Raw genomic sequence first — 22288 nt, 5'->3', positions numbered from 1 at the left:
GGAAAAGGGGAAAAATGAGGGGGGAAAAGGGGAAAAATGAGGGGGAAAAAGGGGAAAAATGGGGAAAAAAGGGGGAATTGGGGTCGGTTTGTGCCCCCCCCCGGCCGGGCCCGGTTCAGGGGGTCCCCCCGGCCCCCTCAGGGATCGGGGGGGCTCTTCTTGATCCCAAAAAAGCCCCCGGAGCGGGAGGGGGGGGCCATGAGCATCGGGACGCGGTTCCAGTGCGTGATCCGGATCTGAAATGGGGAGGGGGCTCGGAGGGGGGTCCGGGGGGGGGTTTAGAGGGGTCTGAGGGGGTCCTGGAGGGGATTTGGGGATCCTGGGGAGGGGTTGTGGGGTTTGGGGGGGGTCTGGGGGAGGTTTTGGGGGGGTTTTGAGGAGGTTTTGGGGGTCTGGGGGTGTCCGAGGGGGGGTTTAGGGGCGTCCTTGGAAGGTTTTGGAGGGTCTGGGGGATTCTGGGGAGGTTTTGAGGGGGTCCTGGGGGTCTTGGGGGGGTCTCGGGGGTTTGGGGGGTCTCGGGGGGGGGTTTTGGGGAGGTTTTGGGGGTTTTGGGGAGGTTTTGGGGGTCTGGGGGTGTCCGAGGGGGGGTTTAGGGGCGTCCTTGGAAGGTTTTGGAGGGTCTGGGGGGATTCTGGGGAGGTTTTGGGGGGGTCCTGGGGGTCTTGGGGGTGTCCAAGGGGGGAATTTCGGGGGTCCTTAGAAGGTTTTGGAGGGTCTAGGGGGATCCTGGGCAGGTTTTGGGGTCTTGGGGGGGTCCTGGGGGTCTCGGGGGGGTTTTGGGGAGGTTTTGGGGGTCTTGGGGGTGTCCAAGGGGGTCTTGGGGGGGGGTTTGGGGGTCTGGGGGGTGTCCAAGGGGGGAATTTCGGGGGTCCTTGGAAGGTTTTGGAGGGTCTGGGGGGATCCTGGGCAGGTTTTGGGGGTCTTGGGGGGGTCCTGGGGGTCTCGGGGGGGTTTTGGGGAGGTTTTGGGGGGTTCCCGGGGGTCTTGGGGTGGTTTTGGGGGTCTGGGGGGTGTCCAAGGGGGAACTTCGGGGGTCCTTGGAAGGTTTTGGAGGGTCTGGGGGGATCCTGGGGAGGTTTTGGGGGTCTTGGGGGGGTCCTGGGGGTCTCGGGGGGGTTTTGGGGAGGTTTTGGGGGGTTCCCGGGGGTCTTGGGGTGGTTTTGGGGGTCTGGGGGGTGTCCAAGGGGGAACTTCGGGGGTCCTTGGAAGGTTTTGGAGGGTCTGGGGGGATCCTGGGGAGGTTTTGGGGGTCTTGGGGGGTTCCCGGGGGTCTTGGGGTGGTTTTGGGGGTCTGGGGGGTGTCCAAGGGGGAACTTCGGGGGTCCTTGGAAGGTTTTGGAGGGTCTGGGGGGATCCTGGGGAGGTTTTGGGGGTCTTGGGGGGGTCCTGGGGGTCTCGGGGGGGTTTTGGGGAGGTTTTGGGGGGTTCCCGGGGGTCTTGGGGTGGTTTTGGGGGTCTGGGGGGTGTCCAAGGGGGAACTTCGGGGGTCCTTGGAAGGTTTTGGAGGCTCTGGGGGGATTCTGGGCAGGTTTTGGGGGTCTTGGGGGGGTCCCGAGGGTCTTGGGGGGGTTTTGAGGAGGTTTTGGGGGTCTGGGGGTGTCCGAGGGGGGGTTTAGGGGCGTCCTTGGAAGGTTTTGGAGGGTCTGGGGGGATTCTGGGGAGGTTTTGAGGGGGTCCTGGGGGTCTTGGGGGGGTCTCGGGGTGGTTTGGGGGTCTTGGGGGGGGTCTCGGGGGTTTGGGGGGTCTCGGGGGGGGTTTTTGGGGAGGTTTTGGGGGTTTTGGGGAGGTTTTGGGGGTCTGGGGGTGTCCGAGGGGGGGTTTAGGGGCGTCCTTGGAAGGTTTTGGAGGGTCTGGGGGGATTCTGGGGAGGTTTTGGGGGGGTCCCGGGGGTCTTGGGGGGGTTTTGAGGCGGTTTTGGGGGTCTGGGGGCGTCCGAGGGGGGGGATTTAGGGGGATCCTTAAAAGGTTTTGGAGGGTCTGGGGGGATCCTGGGCAGGTTTTGGGGGTCTTGGGGGGTTCCCGGGGGTCTTGGGGTGGTTTTGGGGGTCTGGGGGTGTCCAAGGGGGGAATTTCGGGGGTCCTTGGAAGGTTTTGGGGGTCTGGGGGGATTCTGGGGAGGTTTTTGGGGGTCTTGGGGGGGTCCTGGGGGTCTCGGGGGGGTTTTGGGGTCTTGGGGGGGGTCCCGGGGGTCTTGGGGGGGTTTTGAGAAGGTTTTGGGGGTCTGGGGGCGTCCGAGGGGGGGGATTTAGGGGGATCCTTACAAGGTTTTGGAGGGTCTGGGGGGATCCTGGGCAGGTTTTGGGGGTCTTGGGGGGGTCCTGGGGGTCTCGGGGGGGTTTTGGGGAGGTTTTGGGGGTCTTGGGGGGTTCCCGGGGGTCTTGGGGGGGTTTTGGGGGTCTGGGGGGTGTCCAAGGGGGAATTTCGGGGGTCCTTGGAAGGTTTTGGAGGGTCTGGGGGGATCCTGGGGAGGTTTTGGGGGTCCTGGGGGGTTCCCGGGGGTCTTGGGGGGGTTTTGGGGGTCTGGGGGTGTCCAAGGGGGTCTTGGGGGTGGTTTTGGGGGTCTGGGGGGTGTCCAAGGGGGAATTTCGGGGGTCCTTGGAAGGTTTTGGAGGGTCTGGGGGGATCCTGGGGAGGTTTTGGGGGTCTTGGGGGGGTCCTGGGGGTCTCGGGGGGGTTTTGGGGGTCTGGGGGTGTCCAAGGGGGTCTTGGGGGTGGTTTTGGGGGTCTGGGGGGTGTCCGAGGGGGGAATTTCGGGGGTCCTTGGAAGGTTTTGGAGGGTCTGGGGGGATCCTGGGGAGGTTTTGGGGGTCTTGGGGGGGTCCTGGGGGTCTCGGGGGGGTTTTGGGGGTCTGGGGGTGTCCAAGGGGGTCTTGGGGGTGGTTTTGGGGGTCTGGGGGTGTCCGAGGGGGGAATTTCGGGGGTCCTTGGAAGGTTTTGGAGGGTCTGGGGGGATCCTGGGGAGGTTTTGGGGGTCCTGGGGGGGTCCTGGGGGTCTCGGGGGGGTTTTGGGGAGGTTTTGGGGGTCTCGGGGGGTTCCCGGGGGTCTCGGGGGGTTCTCGGGGGGTCCCCGGGGGGGTCCCGTACCGTGCAGGGCGGCTGCATCCAGGGCTCGCCGTCCACCTGCATCGGGAGGGGCTTCGAGGTCCTGCGAAGACCCCCGGGCTCAGCGGCCGTGGGGACCCCCCCTCACCCAGGAACCCCCCCCCCGAGACCCCCTGGGAACCCCCCCAACCCCTCTGGGATCTTCGGGACCCCCCCCCCCCCAAGACCCCCCCCCAGGACCCGGTGTCCCCTCAGGGTGACGTCACTTGTGGCCACCAGCCATGGCCTGGGGACCACCCAGGATCCCCTTCACCCCCCCCCCCCCCAGGACCCCCCAAACCCCTCTGGGACCCCCCCAGACCCTCCCAGGACATCCCAAAACCCCCTCAGGGTCACGCCAGGACCCTCAGGGACCCCCCAGGACCCGGTGTCACCTCAGGGTGACCTCGCTGCCGGCCACCAGCCATGGCCTGGGGACCACCCAGGACCCCCCCCAAATCCCCAGATCCCTCTGGGACCCCCCAGATCCCCCCCCAGAACTCCCCAGGTCCCTCTGGGACCCCCTTGGGACCCCCCAGATCCCTCTGGGACCCCCAACCCCCCCCGCGGACTCCCCAGATCCCTCTGGGACCCCCTTGGGAACCCCCAGATCCCTCTGGGACCCCCTTGGGACCCTCCAGATCCCTCTGGGACCCCCAACCCCCCCCGCGGACTCCCCAGATCCCTCTGGGACCCCCTTGGGAACCCCCAGATCCCTCTGGGACCCCTTCGGGACCCTCCAGGACTTCCCAGATCCCTCTGGGACCCCCTTGGGACCACCCAGGACCCCCCAAATCCCTCTGGGACCCCCTTGGGACCCCCCAGAACCGCCCAGATCCCTCTGGGACCCCCTTGGGACCCTCCAGGACCCCCCAGATCCCACTGGGACCCCCTTGGGATCCCCTAAGACCCCCCCAGGGACCCCCCAGACCCACCCGGACCCCCCCAGGACCCCCCAGATCCCTCTGGGACCCCCTTGGGACCCCCCAGAACCGCCCAGATCCCTCTGGGACCCCCTTGGAACCCCTTTGGGAACCCCCAGGGACCCCCCAGACCCACCCGGACCCCCCCGGGACCCTCCAGGACCCCCCAGATCCCTCTGGGACCCCCTTGGGACCCTCCAGGACCCCCCAGATCCCTCTGGGACCCCTTCGGGACCCTCCAGGACCCCCCAGATCCCTCTGGGACCCCCTTGGAACCCCCCAGAACCGCCCAGATCCCTCTGGGACCCCCTTGGAACCCCTTTGGGAACCCCCAGGGACCCCCCAGACCCACCCGGACCCCCCCGGGACCCTCCAGGACTCCCCAGATCCCTCTGGAACCCCCTTGGGACCCTCCAGGACTCCCCCAGATCCCTCTGGGAGCCCCTTGGGACCCCCTAAGACCCCCCCAGGGATCCCCCAGGACCCTTGGGACCCGCCAGGAGCCCGGTGTCACCTGATGGTGACATCGGCGCCCGCTGCCAGCCGTGTGCCCGCGCTCTTGAGCCCGGTGTAGATCTGTCCCAGCTCCAGGACCCCCTCCAGCCCCACCAGCTCCAGGCGCCCGTCCCCCAAATCTGGGGGGTACCGGCGTCACCGCGCTGGCACTGCCCCCACGGCATCGCCAGCCCCGCAGTGTCCCCGTCCCTGTCCCCAGTCCCTGTCCCCATCCCTGTCCCCTGTCCCCAGTCCCTGTCCCCATCCCTGTCCCCTGTCCCCAGTCCCTGTCCCCATCCCCATCCCTGTCCCTGTCCCTGTCCCCATCCCTGTCCCCATCCCTGCCCCCATTCCCGTGCTCTCCCTGTCCCCAAGGTGTCCCTGTCCCCATCCCTGTCCCCATGATGTCCCCAAGGTGTCCCTGTCCCCATCCCTGTCCCCATCCCCGTCCCTATCCCCCTCCTTGTCCCCATGATGTCCCCAAGGTGTCCCTGTCCCCTGTCCCCATCCCCATGGAGACTCCTCAGTGTCCCCATTCCCATCCCCATGGTGTCCCTGTCCCCATCCCTGTCCCCATTCCTGTCCCTGTCCCCTGTCCCTGTCCCCGTGGGGACTCTTCAGTGTCCCCATCCCCAAGGTGTCCCTGTCCCCATCCCTGCCCCCATTCCCGTGCTCTCCCTGTCCCCATGGTGTCCCTGTCCCCCTCCTTGTCCCCATGATGTCCCCAAGGTGTCCCTGTCCCCATCCCTGTCCCCATCCCCGTCCCTGTCCCCCTCCTTGTCCCCATGATGTCCCCAAGGTGTCCCTGTCCCCTGTCCCCTGTCCCCATCCCCATGGAGACTCCTCAGTGTCCCCATTCCCATCCCCAAGGTGTCCCTGTCCCCATCCCTGTCCCCATTCCCGTCCCCGTCCCCTGTCCCCCTCCTTGTCCCCATGATGTCCCCATGGTGTCCCTGTCCCCATCCCCGTCCCTGTCCCCCGTCCCCGTCCCTGTCCCTGTCCCCATGGAGACCCCTCAGTGTCCCCATCCCTGTGGTGTCCCTGTCCCCATCCCTGCCCCCATTCCCGTGCTCTCCCTGTCCCCATGGTGTCCCTGTCCCCCTCCCTGTCCCCATGATGTCCCCATGGTGTCCCTGTCCCCATCCCCGTCCCCATCCCCGTCCCCATGGTGTCCCCGTCCCCATTCCCGTCCCTGTCCCCCGTCCCCGTCCCTGTCCCCATCCCCATGGAGACCCCTCAGTGTCCCCATCCCTGTGGTGTCCCTGTCCCCCTCCCTGTCCCCATCCCTGTCCCCCTCCCTGTCCCCATTCCTGTCCCTGTCCCCGTGGGGACTCTTCAGTGTCCCCATCCCCAAGGTGTCCCTGTCCCCATCCCTGCCCCCATTCCCGTGCTCTCCCTGTCCCCAAGGTGTCCCTGTCCCCCTCCTTGTCCCCATGATGTCCCCAAGGTGTCCCTGTCCCCATCCCCGTCCCTGTCCCCCGTCCCCGTCCCTGTCCCCATCCCCATGGAGACCCCTCAGTGTCCCCATCCCTGTGGTGTCCCTGTCCCCCTCCCTGTCCCCATTCCCGTGCTCTCCCTGTCCCCATGGTGTCCCTGTCCCCCTCCCTGTCCCCATGATGTCCCCATGGTGTCCCTGTCCCCATGGTGTCCCCATGGTGTCCCCATGGTGTCCCTGTCCCCATCCCCGTCCCCATCCCCGTCCCCATGGTGTCCCCGTCCCCATCCCTGTCCCCATCCCGTTCCCCATCCCTGTCCCTGTCCCCATCCCCATGGAGACCCCTCAGTGTCCCCATCCCTGTGGTGTCCCTGTCCCCCTCCCTGTCCCCATCCCTGTCCCCCTCCCTGTCCCCATCCCTGTCCCCATCCCCGTCCCCGCTGTCACCCACCCTGCACGCAGCTCTTGAGGCTCTCGGGGTCGGTGACGCTGGGTGCCAGCCCCGCCCCTGGCACTGTCGCTGTCGCCTGTCCCCGCCGCGTGTCCCCCCACAGGTTGGAGCCCCCGTGGGCGCTGGGGATGTTCAGCACCGCCAGCCCCTCCAGGGACCCCCGCAGCTCCAGGGGGGTCCCGCCCACCTGGGGGGGGGGGGCACGGCACTTGGGGACACCCCTGGATTGGGGACACCCCCGGGGTTGGGGACACCCCCAGGGCTTAGGGACACCCCCAGGGCTTAGGGACACCCTCAAGGTTTAGGGACACCCCGGCCTTGGGGACACCCCGGGGTTGGGGACACCCTGGGGCTGGGGACATCCTGGGATGGGGGACATCCTGGGGTTGGGGACACCCGTGGATTGGGGACATCCCCGGGGTTGGGGACACTCCCAGGGCTTGGGGACACCCCAGGGTTGGGGACACCCCCGCACCTCCACGCTCAGGTTGTCCCCGAGCCGGCGGCAGGTGGCGAAAAGGGACTCGGAGGTGGCGAATTCCAGGTACCAGAGCTTGTTCTTCATCCTGGGGACACCGGGGATGGGGACACCGGGGATGGGGACAGGGATGGGGACAGGGACACCACAGGGATGGGGACAGGGATGGGGGCAGGGACACCACAGGGATGGGGACATCATGGAGTGGGAATGGGGACAGGGATGGGGACAACATGGGGACAGGATTGGGGCCACCACCATGCCAGTGCCACCCCTGTCCCCATCCCATCCCCGTCCCCGTCCCATCCCATCCCATCCCATCCCATCCCCATCCCATCCCATCCCATTCCCATCCCATCCCATCCCATCCCATCCCATCCCATCCCATCCCATCCCCATCCCATCCCATCCCATCCCATCCCATCCCATCCCATCCCATTCCCATTCCCATCCCATCCCATTCCCATCCCATCCCATTCCCATCCCATCCCATCCCATCCCATCCCCTCCCATCCCCATCCCATCCCATCCCATCCCATTCCCATCCCATTCCCATCCCATCCCATCCCATCCCATCCCATCCCATCCCACCCCATCCCATCCCATCCCACCCCATCCCATCCCATCCCATTCCATTCCCATTCCATTCCCATCCCATCCCATCCCATCCCATCCCATCCCATCCCACCCCATCCCATCCCATCCCATTCCATTCCCATTCCATTCCCATCCCATCCCATCCCATCCCATCCCATCCCATCCCATCCCATCCCACCCCATCCCATCCCATCCCATTCCATTCCCATTCCATTCCCATCCCATCCCATCCCATCCCATCCCATCCCATCCCATCCCACCCCATCCCATCCCATCCCATTCCATTCCCATTCCATTCCCATCCCATCCCATCCCATCCCATCCCATCCCCACCTGCTGTTGAACTTCCCCGGGTGCTTCTCCCTCATGACGTGGAACCGGTGGGCGATGGAGGCGTCCTGGGGGGACATCGGGGTCACATCGGGGACATCGGGGACACGTTGGGGACATTGGGGTCACATCGGGGACATTGGGGACACGTTGGGGACACGTTACGGACATTGGGGACTTTGGGGACATTGGGGACATCAGGGACATTGGGGACATTGGGGACACATTGGGGACATTGGGGACATCATCAGGGACATCATTGGGGTCACATCGGGGACATTGGGGACACGTTGGGGACATCGGGGTCACATCGGGGACATTGGGGACATCAGGGACATTGGGGTCACATTGGGGACATCGGGGACACATTGGGGACATTGGGGTCACATTGGAGACATTGGGGTCACATCAGGGACATTGGGGTCACATTGGGGACATTGGGGACATCATCAGGGACATCATTGGGGACATCATCGGGGACATTGGGGACATTGGGGACACATCAGGGACATTGGGGACATTGGGGACATCGGGGACACATTGGGGACATTGGGGACACGTTGGGGACACTTTGGGGACATCAGGGACACTGTGGACATCGGGGACACGTTACGGACATTGGGGACTTTGGGGACATTGGGGACATCATCAGGGACATCATTGGGGACATCATCGGGGACATTGGGGACATTGGGGTCACATCGGGGGCATTGGGGACATCATCAGGGACATCATCGGGGACATTGGGGACATTGGGGACACATTGGGAACATTGAGGACATTGGGGACATTGGGGTCACATTGGGGACATTGGGGACATCGGGGACATCGGGGACATTGGGGACATTGGGGACATTGGGGTCACATTGGGGACATTGGGGACATCGGGGACATCGGGGACATCGGGGACATTGGGGTCACATTGGGGACATTGGAGTCACATTGGGGTCACATCGGGGACACATTGGGGACATTGGGGACTTTGGGGACATTGGGGACATTGGGGACATCAGGGACATCATCAGGGACATCATCAGGGACATCATTGGGGACATCATTGGGGACATTGGGGACATCATTGGGGACATCGGGGACATTGGGGTCACATCGGGGACATTGGGGACATTGGGGTCACATTGGGGACATCATTGGGGACATTGGGGACATTGGGGTCACATCGGGGACATTGGGGACACATCAGGGACATCATCGGGGACATTGGGGACATTGGGGACACATTGGGGTCATTGGGGACTTTGGGGACATCGGGGTCACATTGGGGACACATCGGGGTCACATTGGGGACATTGGGGACACGTTGGGGACACGTCGGGGACACGTTGGGGACATTGGGGACAGTGACACTCAAGGGGACCCCGGGGGATTTTTGGGATTTTTTTTTTTAGGGGGAATTTTTGGGGGGATTTTTCAGCAGAATTTGGGGAGATTTTTTGGGTTTTTTTGGTTTTTTTAAGGAATTTTTTGAGGGATTTGGGGGGTTTTTTGGGGGATTTTAGGGGATTTTTTAGGGGATTTTTCAGGGGATTTTTTGGGGATTTGTGGGGGACTTTAGGGGATTTTTTTGGGATTTTTGGGGGATTTTTGGGGGATTTTAGGGGTTTTTTTTGGGATTTTTGGGGATTTTTTGGGGGATTTTTGGGGGTTTTTTGGGGATTTTTTAGGGGATTTTAGGGGGATTTTGGGGGGATTTTAGGGGATTTTTGGGGGGATTTTTTTAGATTTTGGGGGATTTTAGGGGAATTTTTAGGGGATTTTTGGAGGGGATTTGGGGAATTGGGGGGTGTTTATTGAGGGATTTTTTGGGGAATTTGGCGGATTTTGGGGATGATTTTTTTTGGGAATTTGGGGATTTTTGGGGCAGATTTTTTCTGAGAATTTGGGGATTTTCAGGGCGGATTTTTTCTGAGAATTTGCAGATTTTCAGGGCAGATTTTTTCATCAAATTTGCGGAGTTTCAAGGCAGATTTTTTCTCAGAATTTCTGATTTTTCCAGGGGGAATTTGGGGATTTTCAGGGCAGATTTTTCAGGGAATTTCCAAATTTCCAAAGCAGATTTTTCAGTGAATTCCCAGATTTTTCACAGCAGATTTTTTCGTCGAATTTGCTGATTTTTCAGACCAGATTTTTTCTCAGAATTTCTGATTTTTCCAGGGGGAATTTGGGGATTTTCAGGGCAGATTTTTTCTGAGAATTTGGGGATGTTCAGGGTGGATTTTTCTGAGAATTTGGGGATTTTCAGGGCAGATTTTTTCGTCAAATTTGGTGATTTCTTCAGGGGGAATTTGGGGATTTTCAGGGTGGATTTTTCTGAGAATTTGCAGATTTTCAGGGCAGATTTTTTCATCAAATTTGCGGAGTTTCAAGGCAGATTTTTTCTCAGAATTTCTGATTTTTCCAGGGGGAATTTGGGGATTTTCAGGGCAGATTTTTTCTGAGAATTTGGGGATTTTCAGGGTGGATTTTTCTGAGAATTTGGGGATTTTCAGGGCAGATTTTTTCGTCAAATTTGGTGATTTCTTCAGGGGGAATTTGGGGATTTTCAGGGTGGATTTTTCTGAGAATTTGCAGATTTTCAGGGCAGATTTTTTCATCAAATTTGCAGAGTTTCAAGGCAGATTTTTTCTCAGAATTTCTGATTTTTCCAGGGGGAATTTGGGGATTTTCAGGGCAGATTTTTCAGGGAATTTCCAAATTTCCAAAGCAGATTTTTCAGTGAATTCCCAGATTTCTCACAGCAGATTTTTTCGTCGAATTTGCTGATTTTTCAGACCAGATTTTTTCTCAGAATTTCTGATTTTTCCAGGGGGAATTTGGGGATTTTCAGGGCAGATTTTTTCTGAGAATTTGGGGATTTTCAGGGTGGATTTTTCTGAGAATTTGGGGATTTTCAGGGCAGATTTTTTCGTCAAATGTGGTGATTTCTTCAGGGGGAATTTGGGGATTTTCAGGGTGGATTTTTCTGAGAATTTGCAGATTTTCAGGGCAGATTTTTTCATCAAATTTGCAGAGTTTCAAGGCAGATTTTTTCTCAGAATATCTGATTTTTCCAGGGGGAATTTGGGGATTTTCAGGGCAGATTTTTTCAGGGAATTCGCAGATTTTTCACGGCAGACTTTTTCGTCCAATTTGCGAATTTTCAGACCAGGGTTTTTTTTTTCTCAAAATTTCCGATTTTTTTTTTTTCCCCTCAGAATTTTGGGATTTTTTTTTTTTTTTTTGACACTCACCACCCCGACCGAGAAATAATTATTGATGATCCCGTAGGGCACCGGGTCGCCCTCGGCCGCCGGGTCCTGGGGGGTCACCTGCAGTGCCCACCTGTCCATGCTGACCACGATGCCACCCTCCAGTGCCCGCAGCACCTTCGCCAGCTCCTCCCCGGCGTAGCCTGGCCGGGAACGGGCTCAGGACCCCCAAAAACCCCCAAATTCACCCCAAAATCAGCCCCGGTCCCACGGGCAGCACGGCCAAGGGGGGGAATGGGGTGTGGGATGGGATGGGGAGACCCCAGAAAGGCTCCTCTGGCCCCAAAATCATCATTGTGCCCAAGGTGGCCCCAAATGGTCCCAAATTTGTCCCAAATCTGTCCCAAAACTGTCCCAAAACTGTCCCAAAACTGTCTCCAGTTTGTCCCCAGTTTATCCCCAGTTTCTCCCAGTTTATCCCCAGTTTATAGCCAGTCTGTCCCCAGTTTATCCCCAGTTTATCCCAGTTTATCCCCACTTTATTCCCAGTTTATCCCCAATCTGTCCCCAGTCTGTCCCCAGTCTGTCCCCAGTCTGTCCCCAGTCTATCCCCAGTTTCTCCCCAGTTTCTCCCAGTTTATCCCCAGTCTGTCCCCAGTTTGCCCCCAGTTTGCCCCCAGTTTCGCCCCGGTTTATCCCCAGTCTCTCCCCAGTTTCTCCCAGTTTATCCTCAGTTTATCCCCAGTTTGTCCCCAGTTTACCCCCAGTCTGTCCCCGGTTTATTCCCAGTTTGCCCCAGTCTGTCCCCACTTTATCCCCACTTTATCCCCAGTCTGTCCCAGTCTGTCCCCAGTTTATCCCCAGTTTATCCCCAGTCTCTCCCCAGTCTGTCCCCAGTTTATCCCCAGTTTGTCCCCAGTTTATCCCCAGTTTATCCCCAGTTTATCCCCAGTCTCTCCCCAGTTTATCCCCAGTTTGTCCCCAGTTTATCCCCAGTTTATCCCCAGTCTCTCCCCAATCTGTCCCCAGTTTATCCCCAGTTTCTCCGCAGTCTATCCCCAGTCTGTCCCCAGTTTGCCCCCAGTTTCGCCCCGGTTTGTCCCCAGTCTGTCCCCAGTTTATCCCCAGTTTATCCCCAGTCTGTCCCCAGTTTGTCCCCAGTTTATCCCCAGTTTCGCCCCGGTTTGTCCCCAGTTTATCCCCAGTTTATCCCCAGTCTGTCCCCAGTTTATCCCCAATCTGTCCCCAGTCTCTCCCCAGTTTATCCCCAGTTTATCCCCAGTCTCTCCCCAATCTGTCCCCAGTCTATCCCCAGTTTCTCCGCAGTCTATCCCCAGTTTCTCCCCAGTTTGTCCCAGTCTGTCCCCGCTCACCGCCCCCCCAGCGCAGGCTCCGGGCCAGGTCATTGCCGGTGCCCAGCGGCAGCACGGCCACGGGGGGGCGCTGCGGGAGCTTCGATTTATCTGCGGAAAAACGGGAATTTGGGGATTTTGGGGGGGTTTGGGGGTCGGGGAAGGGCAAAGGGGAGGTGAAGGAGTGTCCTGGGGGGGTTCTGGTGGGGTCTGGGGGATTTTGGGGGGTCCTGGGGTGTCCTGAAGGGCGCTAGGGAAGGTTGGATTTATCTGTGGAAAAATGGGAATTTTGGGGATTTTTGGGTGGGATTTTTCTGGGAATTCGGGGGATTTTTTGGGGGCAATTTGAGGGATTTTTGGAAGATTTTTTCGGGGATTTTTTTCGGGAAATTTGACGGATTTTGGGGGGGAAATTTTGGAGGGGAATTGGGGGGATTTTTGGGGGGATTCACTGAGGGATTTTTAGGGGGGGGAGTTGGGATTTTTTGGGGAATTTGGGGGCTTTTTGGGGGGGCATTTTTTGAGGGGAATTTAAGGGATTTGGGCGATTTTTCGGGGGGATTTTTGGGGGAATTTGGGAGATGTTTGGGGAGGATTTTTTGCGGATTTTGGGGGGGATTTTGGAAGGAATTTGGGGGGGTTTTTGGGGGGGTTTTTTGGGGGGGATTAAGGGGGATTTCTTGGGGACCAGCACCCACCGATGGCATCCAGCACCCAGCCCACGGTGCCATCCCCGCCGCACACCAGGACCCGAAAATTGGGAACTTCCCGGAAAAAATTGAGGCTGGGGGAGGGGGGGGAAAAAAAGGGGTTGGGGTCACCCCGGGAATATCAGGGACCCCCCCGGGAATATCGGGGACCCCCCCTCACCCCCGCATGGGACCCCCCTCCTGCAGGTTGTAAACCTGGCGGGGGTTCAGCAGGAACTGGAACTTGCGGAGAACCCTGGGAAAAATGGGGGGAAATGGGGGGGAAAAAGGGATTTGGGATCAGGGGTTTTGGGGGGCGTCAGTGGCCGCCCCCTCCCCACCGTGAGGAAATGGGGTGTGGCCGTGTCCTGGTCACCACCGTGTCCCTGCTCCCATCCCATTCCAACCCCAATCCCATCCTGTCGCTGTCCCTGCTCCCAGTCCCGACCCCGAGCCCGATCCCGATCCCATCCCATCGGTCCCATCCCATCCCTGTTTCCATCCCAATCCCCTCCCACCCCATCCTTGTCCCATCCCATCCCAATTCCGATCTCGATCCCATCCCGTCCCTGATCCCGATCCCGTTCCTGATCCCGACCCCAATCCTTGTCCCCATTCAATCCCACCCCATCCTGTCCCCGTCCCCATCCTGTCCCTGTCCCCATCCCGATCCCGATCCCGACCCTGATCCCAACCCCGATCCCGACCCCGATCCCCATCCCGACCCCGATCCTGACCCCGATCCCGACCCCGATCCCCATCCCGACCTCGATCCCCGATCCCGATCTCCATCCCGACCCCGACCTCGATCCCGGCTCCCGACCCCGATCCCCATCCCGATCCCGACCTCGATCCCGGCTCCCGACCCCGATCCCCATCCCGACCCCGATCCCCATCCCAATCCCGATCCCCATCCCGACCCCGATCCCGACCCCGATCCCCATCCCGACCCCGACCCCGACCCGGATCCCCATCCCGACCCCGATCCCCATCCCAATCCCGACCCCCATCCCAACCCCGATCCCGATCCCCATCCCGACCCTGATCCCGATCCCCGATCCCGATCCCGACCCCGATCCTGACCCCGATCCTGACCCCGATCCCCGATCCCGACCCCGATCCCAACCCCGATCCCCGATCCCGACCCCGATCCCAACCCCAATCCCAACCCCAATCCCGACCCCGATCCCCATCCCGACCCCGATCCCCACCCCAATCCCGACCCCGATCCTGACCCCGATCCCGACCCCGATCCCCGAACCCCATCCCGACCCCGACCCCGACCCGGATCCCCATCCCAATCCCGATCCCCACCCCAATCCCGACCCCGATCCCCATCCCGACTCTGATCCCGACCCCGATCCCCATCCCGATCACCCCAAACCTCTCTCCCTGTTTCCCCATCCCGATCACCCCAAACCTCTCTCCCTGTTTCCCCATCCCGATCACCCCAAACCTCTCTCCCTGTTTCCCGCCGCTCTTGGGGTTGACGAACACGAGCAGGGGGTGGGTGTTGGGCAGCGGGGTCACCTGGGGGGGACACGGGGTGAGGGGACACCGGGGGGATGTGAGGGGACACCGGGGGGGGCACGGGGGGGACACGGGGTGAGGGGACACCGGGGGGGACGTGAGGGGACACCGGGGGGGACACGGGGGGGACAAGCGGGGACATGGGAGGGGACACGGGGTGAGGGGACACGGAGGGGATACGGGGACAGGGAGGGGACACCGGGGGACACGGGAGGGGACACGGGAGGGGCCACGGGGTGACACCGGGGGACACGGAGGGGCCACGGGGACAGGGAGGGGACACCGGGGGACACGGGAGGGGACACGGGGCCACGAGGGGACACGGAGGGAGCCGGTTCAGGCGGGGGGGCCGCTGACCCGCAGCGCCTGTCCCTCGGGGGTGGCGAAGGCCGGGGGTGCCTCCGGTGTCCCCTCGCTGTCCCTCGAGCTGTCCTGGCGCTCCTGCAGCCGCCGGGACCCCCCCTCGGGTCAGCGGGGACTGGGGGACACCTCCGGGGACACCCGGGATCCCCCGGGACCCCCCCAGGACACCCCCGGGGCCCCCTAAGAACCCCCAGAACCCCCAGGACCCTCCTGGGAGCCCCCCCAAGATTCTCCCTTTAACCCTTCCAGGACGTGCCGGAGACCCCCAAGAACCCCCAAGACCCCCCAGGACCCCTCAGACTCTCCTGAGACCCCCCCGGAACCCTCTAAGAACCCCCAAGACCCCCAAGAACCCCTTAGGACCCCCCCGAACCCCCCCCCCCAGGACCCCTCAGGACCTCCCGAGACCCCCCGGGACACCCTCGGGACCCTCTAAGAACCCCCAAGAACCCCCCTTCACCTCTCCAAGGCCCCCCAAGATTCCCCAGGACCTCCTGGAACCCCCCAGAACCCCCCCCCAGGACCCCCCCCGGGAACCCCTCAGAACCCTTTAGGATCACCCAGAACCCCCTGGGACCCCTCCAGGACCCCTCCGGACCCCCCGGAACACCCCCAAGAACCCCTTGAGACCCCCAAGAACCCCCTGGGACTCTCCCAGAGCCTCCCAGAACCCCCCCCAAGAACCCCTTAGGACCCCCCAGCACCCCCCAGGATCCCCAGGACCCTGCCAGGACCCCTCAGAAGAGCCCCAGGACCCCCTCGGGACCCCCTGAGACCCCTCCAGGACCCCCCCCCGGCTCCCCTGACCAGCAGCACGGGGCAGATGCAGGCCGGGGGCAGGACATGGTCCCGCAGGTCCCCGCAGTCACAGGCGGGGGACACCAGGGGCTGGCACTCGTCATGGACCTGGGGACAGGGACAGGGATTGGGGACAGGGATTGGGATTGGGACAGGGACAGGGATTGGGGACAGGGACAGGGATTGGGGACAGGGACAGGGACACGAGGGGCTGGCACTCGTCATGGACCTGGGGACGGGAATTGGGGACAGGGATTGGGATTGGGACAGGGACAGGGATTGGGGACGGGGATGGGGACAGGGACATCACAGGGACACGAGGGGCGGGTGCTTGTCATGGACCTGGGGACAGGGACAGGGATTGGGGACAGGGATGGGGACACCAGGGGCTGGCACTCGTCGTGGACCTGGGGACACCACAGGGACAGGGATGGGGACAGGAATTGGGGACAGAGATGGGGACAGGGACAGGGATGGGAACAGGGACTGGGGACAGGGATGGGGACAGGGACAGGGACGGGGACAGGGATGGGGACAGGGACAGGGATGGGGACAGGGATTGGGGACAGGAATTGGGGACAGGGACAGGGATGGGGACAGGGATTGGGGACACCCTGGCTATTGGGGACACCACAGGGACAGGGACAGGGATGGGGATGGGGACAGGGATGGGGACACCCTGGCTATTGGGGACACCACGGGGACAGGGACAGGGATTGGGGACAGGGACAGGGATGGGGATGGGGACAGGGATTGGGGACAGGAATTGGGGACAGGGACAGGGATGGGGACAGGGATTGGGGACACCCGGGCTATTGGGGACACCACAGGGACAGGGACAGGGATGGGGATGGGGACAGGGATGGGGACACCCTGGCTATTGGGGACACCACGGGGACAGGGCCACCCCGGGGCTGGGGCCGTCCCCCCTTGTGGCTCTGTGGCCAGCGGTGGGCGGTGTCAGTGTCCCCTGGTGTCCCCAGAGGTGTCCCCAGAGGTGTCCCCAGAGGTGTCCCCAGAGGTGTCCCCACCGTGCGGTGGCACCAGACGCAGCTGAGCCCGGCCAGGCTCTGGAAGCTCCGGACGCGGCGCTGGCAGTGCCAGCAGCGGGCACCGTCACGGCCACCGCGCACCCAGACGTGGCACTGCTCCTGCGGGGACATGGGGACACCTCTGTCACCCCTGGGTCACCCCTGGGTCACTTCTGGGTCACCTCTGCCACCCCTGGGTCACCTCTATCACCCCTGGGTCACCTCTGGGCCACCTCTGCCACCCGTGGGTCACCTCTGGGCCACCCCTGGGTCACCTCTGGGTCACCTCTGTCACCCCTGGGTCACCTCTGTCACCCCTGGGTCACCCCTGGGTCACTTCTGGGTCACCTCTGTCACCTCTGGGCCACCCCTGGGTCACCTCTGGGTCACCTCTGCCACCCCTGGGTCACCTCTGGGTCACCCCTGGGTCACTTCTGGGTCACCTCTGCTACCCCTGGGTCACCTCTGGGCCACCCTTGGGTCACCTCTGTCACCTCTGGGCCACCCCTGGCACCCCCCATGTGGGACAGACAGGTGGACGGATGGACAGACGGATGGACGGATGGATGGATGGATGGACACACAGATGGGCACTCAGATGGACAGATGGACACAGATGGACACTTGGATGGACACAGATGGACACACAGATGGACAGATGGACACGGACACTCGGATGGACACTCGGACATTCAGATGGACACTTGGACACTCAGATGGACACTGGGATGGACACTCAGATGGATACTCAGATGGACAGATGGATACTTGGACACTCAGATGGACACTCAGATGGACACTCGGATACTCAGATGGACACTTGGACACTCAGACACTCAGATGGACACTCAGATGGACACTCAGATGGACACTGGGGTGGACACTCAGATGGACACTTGGACACTCAGATGGACACTCAGATGGACACTCAGATGGACACTCAGATGGACACTCGGACACTCACGGCCGCCTCCCGGCGGTTCTTGGCGTAGGTGCTGATGCAGGCGGGGGGGGCACGGCCGGAGCAGCGCTCGTGGACGGTGACCCTGCACACTGAGAGGGTGGCACTGTCACTGTCACTGTCACTGTCACTGTCACTGTCACTGTCACTGTCACTGTGTCACTGTCACTGTGTCACTGTCACTGTGTCACTGTCCCTGTCACTGTCACTGTGGCACTGTCACTGTGTCACTGTCACTGTGTCATTGTCACTGTCACTGTCACTGTCACTGTCACTGTGTCACTGTGGCACTGTCACTGTCACTGTCACTGTGTCACTGTCACTGTCACTGTCACGGTGTCACTGTCACTGTCACTGTGGCACTGTCACTGTCACTGTCACTGTGTCACGGTGTCACTGTCACTGTCACTGTCACTGTCACTGTGTCACTGTCACTGTGGCACTGTCACTGTCACTGTGTCACGGTGTCACTGTCACTGTCACTGTCACTGTCACTGTGTCACTGTCACTGTGTCACTGTGGCACTGTCACTGTCACTGTCACTGTCACTGTGTCACTGTCACTGTGTCACTGTGGCACTGTCACTGTCACTGTGTCACTGTCACTGTCACTGTGGCACTGTCACTGTGTCACTGTCACTGTCACTGTCACTGTGTCACTGTGTCACTGTCACTGTGGCACTGTCACTGTCACTGTCACTGTGTCACTGTGTCACTGTGTCACTGTGTCACTGTCACTGTCACTATCACTGTCACTGTGGCACTGTCACTGTCACTGTGTCACTGTGTCACTGTCACTGTCACTATCACTGTCACTGTGGCACTGTCACTGTCACTGTGTCACTGTGTCACTGTCACTGTCACTGTCACTGTCACTGTCACTGTCACTGTCACTGTGTCACTGTCACTGTCACTGTCACTGTCACTGTGTCACTGTGTCACTGTCACTGTGGCACTGTCACTGTCACTGTCACTGTCACTGTGTCACTGTGTCACTGTGTCACTGTCACTGTGGCACTGTCACTGTCACTGTCACTGTGTCACTGTCACTGTCACTGTGGCACTGTCACTGTGGCACTGTCACTGTCACTGTGTCACTGTCACTGTCACTGTGGCACTGTAACTGTCACGGTGTCACTGTGTCACTGTCACTGTGTCACTGTCACTGTGTCACGGTGCCACTGTCACTGTCACTGTGTCACTGTGTCACTGTCACTGTCACTGTGTCACTGTCACTGTGTCACTGTCACTGTCACTGTCACTGTCACGGTGTCACTGTCACTGTGTCACTGTCACTGTCACTGTGGCACTGTAACTGTCACTGTGGCACTGTGTCACTGTCACTGTGTCACTGTCACTGTGTCACGGTGCCACTGTCACTGTCACTGTGTCACTGTCACTGTGGCACTGTCACTGTCACTGTGTCACTGTCACGGTGTCACTGTCACTGTCACTGTGGCACTGTCACTGTGTCACTGTCACTGTCACTGTCACTGTCACGGTGTCACTGTCACTGTCACTGTGTCACTGTCACTGTGTCACTGTGTCACTGTCACTGTCCCTGTGTCACGGTGTCACTGTCACTGTCACTGTCACTGTCACTGTCCCTGTGTCACTGTCACTGTCACTGTCACTGTCACTGTGTCACTGTCACCATCACTGTGTCACCCTGCACACTGAGAGGGTGGCACTGTCACTGTCACTGTCCCTGTGTCACTGTCACTGTCACTGTCACGGTGTCACTGGCACTGTGGCACTGTCACTGTGTCACCCTGCACACTGAGAGGGTGGCACTGTCACTGTCACTGTCACTGTCGCTGTCACTGTGGCACTGTCACTGTCACTGTCTCCGTCTCCGTCCCCATCCCAATCCCTACAGGAACCCCTCACTCCCTGTTTCCGCACCCAATCTCCGTTCCCAACCCCACGGAATTCCCGATCCCGATCCCAAACTCCTTCCAGAACACCTCAGGCCCTGTTCCTGCAGCCATTCCCGATCCTGATCCCAATCCTGATCCCATGGAATTCCTGACCCCACACTCACGGGAACACCTCAGGCCCTGTTTCCGCAGCCATTCCCGATCCCAATCCCGATCCCATGGAATTCCCGACCCCACACTCACGGGAACACCTCAGGCCCTGTTCCTGCAGCCATTCCCGATCCCAATCCCGATCCCATGGAATTCCCGACCCCACACTCACGGGAACACCTCAGGCCCTGTTTCCGCAGCCCCACCAGGAGCCCCTCGCAGACCCCACAGAACGCGGGGCGCGAGAACTGCGCCAGCGCCCAGCGGTGCCGCCCGTCCTCCTCCAGATCCTACAGGGGAACAAAAACCACCCCAAACTGACCCAAACCACCCCAAACCGACCCCAAACCAACCCCAAATCGACCCAAACTGACCCAAACCGACCCAAACTGACCCAAACCGACCGCCCGTCCTCCTCTAGATCCTACAGGGGAACAAAAACCACCCCAAAATGACCCAAACCACCCCAAACTGACCCCAAACTGACCCAAACCAACCCAAACTGACCCAAACCGACCGCCCGTCCTCCTCTAGATCCTACAGGGGAACAAAAACCACCCCAAAATGACCCAAACCACCCCAAACTGACCCCAAACTGACCCAAACCAACCCAAACTGACCCAAACTGACCCAAACCGACCCAAACCGACCCAAACCGACCGCCCGTCCTCCTCTAGATCCTACAGGGGAACAAAAACCACCCCAAACCGACCCAAACCGACCCAAACTGAGCCAAACCGACCCCAAACTGACCCAAACTGACCCAAAACGACCCAAAACGACCCCAAACTGACCCAAACTGACCCAAACCAACCCAAACCGACACCAAACTGACCCAAACCGACCCCAAACCAACCCCAAACTGACCCAAACCAACCCCAAACTGACCCAACTGACCCCAAACCGACCCAAACCGACCCAAACCAACCCCAAACCGACCCAAACCGACCCCAAACCGACCCAAACCGACCCAAACCGACCCAAACCGACCCCAAACCAACCCCAAATCGACCCCAAACTGACCCAAACTGACCCAAACTGACCCAAACCGACCCCAAACCGACCCAAACTGAGCCAAACCGACCCAAACCAACCCCAAACCGACCCCAAACTGACCCCAAACTGACCCAAACCGACCCAAACCGACCCAAACTGACCCAAACCGACCCCAAACTGACCCAAACCGACCCAAACCGACCCCAAACTGACCCAAACCGACCCCAAACTGACCCAAACCGACCCAAACCGACCCCAAACTGACCCCAAACTGACCCAAACCGACCCAAACCGACCCAAACCGACCCCAAACTGACCCAAACTGACCCAAACTGACCCAAACCGACCCAAACCAACCCCAAACCAACCCCAAACTGACCCAAACTGACCCCAAACTGACCCAAACCGACCCCAAACTGACCCCAAACCGACCCAAACCGACCCAAACTGACCCAAACTGACCCCAAACCGACCCCAGAGTGACCCCAAAAGTGCCCCCCGACCCCACAGTGACCCCAAACTGCCCCCCGACCCCAAAGCGACCCCAAAGCGACCCCAAACTGACCCCAAACTGACCCCGACCCCAAACTGACCCCAAACTGCCCCTGACCCCAAACCAACCCCAAACCGACCCCAAACCGACCCCAAAAGTGCCCCCCGACCCCAAACTGACCCCCCGACCCCAAAATGACCCCTGAGCGACCCCAAAAGTGCCCCCGACCCCAAACCGACCCCAAACTGACCCACTGACCCCTGGGGACGCTCCTGACCCCAAACCGACCCCAGAGCAACCCCAGAGTGCGCCCCAACCCCAAAGCGACCCCAAAGCGACCCCAGAGCGACCCCAGAGCGACCCCAAAAGTGCCCCCGACCCCAAACCGACCCCCGAGAGACCCCAAAGTGCCCCCCGACCCCAAAATGACCCCCCGATCCCTGGGGACACTCCTGACCCCAAAGCGACCCCGAAGTGCCCTCCGACCCCAAACCGACCCCAAAGCGACCCCAAAAGTGCCCCCGACCCCAAAGCGACCCCAAAGCGACCCCAAAAGTGCCCCCGACCCCAAAGCGACCCCAAAAGTGCCCCCGACCCCAAAGCGACCCCTGAGCGACCCCAAAGCGACCCCAAAGCGACCCCAAAAGTGCCCCCGACCCCAAAGCGACCCCAAAAGTGCCCCCGACCCCAAAGCGACCCCTGAGCGACCCCAAAGCGACCCCAAACCGACCCCAAAGCGACCCCAAAAGTGCCTCCCCCGACCCCAAAGCGACCCCAAAAGTGCCTCCCCCGACCCCAAAGCGACCCCAAAGCGACCCCAAAAGTGCCCCCGACCCCAAAGCGACCCCAAAGCGACCCCAAAAGTGCCCCCCGACCCCAAAGCGACCCCAAAAGTGCCCCCGACCCCAAACCGACCCCAAAGCGACCCCAAAAGTGCCCCCGACCCCAAAGCGACCCCAAAGCGACCCCAAAAGTGCCCCCGACCCCAAAGCGACCCCTGAGCGACCCCAAAGCGACCCCAAACCGACCCCAAAGCGACCCCAAAAGTGC

The 22288-nt window shown here is 61.0% G+C and overlaps 1 protein-coding gene across 1 annotated transcript in view; it reads right to left on the bottom strand.

The window, feature by feature from the left end:
• Positions 1-41: 41 nt before the first annotated feature.
• Positions 42-22288, bottom strand: part of DGKA (diacylglycerol kinase alpha) — a 33938-nt gene continuing 11691 nt past the window's right edge. Inside the window, exons 8-23 of the mRNA XM_082299060.1 lie at positions 19922-20039; positions 17724-17812; positions 16760-16879; positions 15738-15836; positions 14925-15008; positions 14494-14567; positions 13219-13293; positions 13047-13132; positions 12370-12459; positions 11039-11199; positions 7794-7858; positions 6861-6951; positions 6386-6572; positions 4519-4639; positions 3085-3145; positions 42-236 (exon numbers count right to left, since the gene is read on the bottom strand). Of these exons, the coding sequence (XP_082155186.1) occupies positions 138-236; positions 3085-3145; positions 4519-4639; positions 6386-6572; positions 6861-6951; positions 7794-7858; positions 11039-11199; positions 12370-12459; positions 13047-13132; positions 13219-13293; positions 14494-14567; positions 14925-15008; positions 15738-15836; positions 16760-16879; positions 17724-17812; positions 19922-20039 (1620 nt within the window). The 3' untranslated portion in view covers positions 42-137. The remainder of the gene's footprint in view (positions 237-3084; positions 3146-4518; positions 4640-6385; positions 6573-6860; positions 6952-7793; positions 7859-11038; positions 11200-12369; positions 12460-13046; positions 13133-13218; positions 13294-14493; positions 14568-14924; positions 15009-15737; positions 15837-16759; positions 16880-17723; positions 17813-19921; positions 20040-22288) is intronic.

The sequence above is a fragment of the Coloeus monedula genome (genome assembly GCF_965178545.1).
Source record: "Coloeus monedula genome assembly, chromosome: 30".
NCBI lineage: Eukaryota > Metazoa > Chordata > Aves > Passeriformes > Corvidae > Coloeus > Coloeus monedula.
The sequence above is the reverse complement of the archived record's forward strand: the minus strand, read 5'-3'. Positions and strand labels throughout refer to the sequence as shown.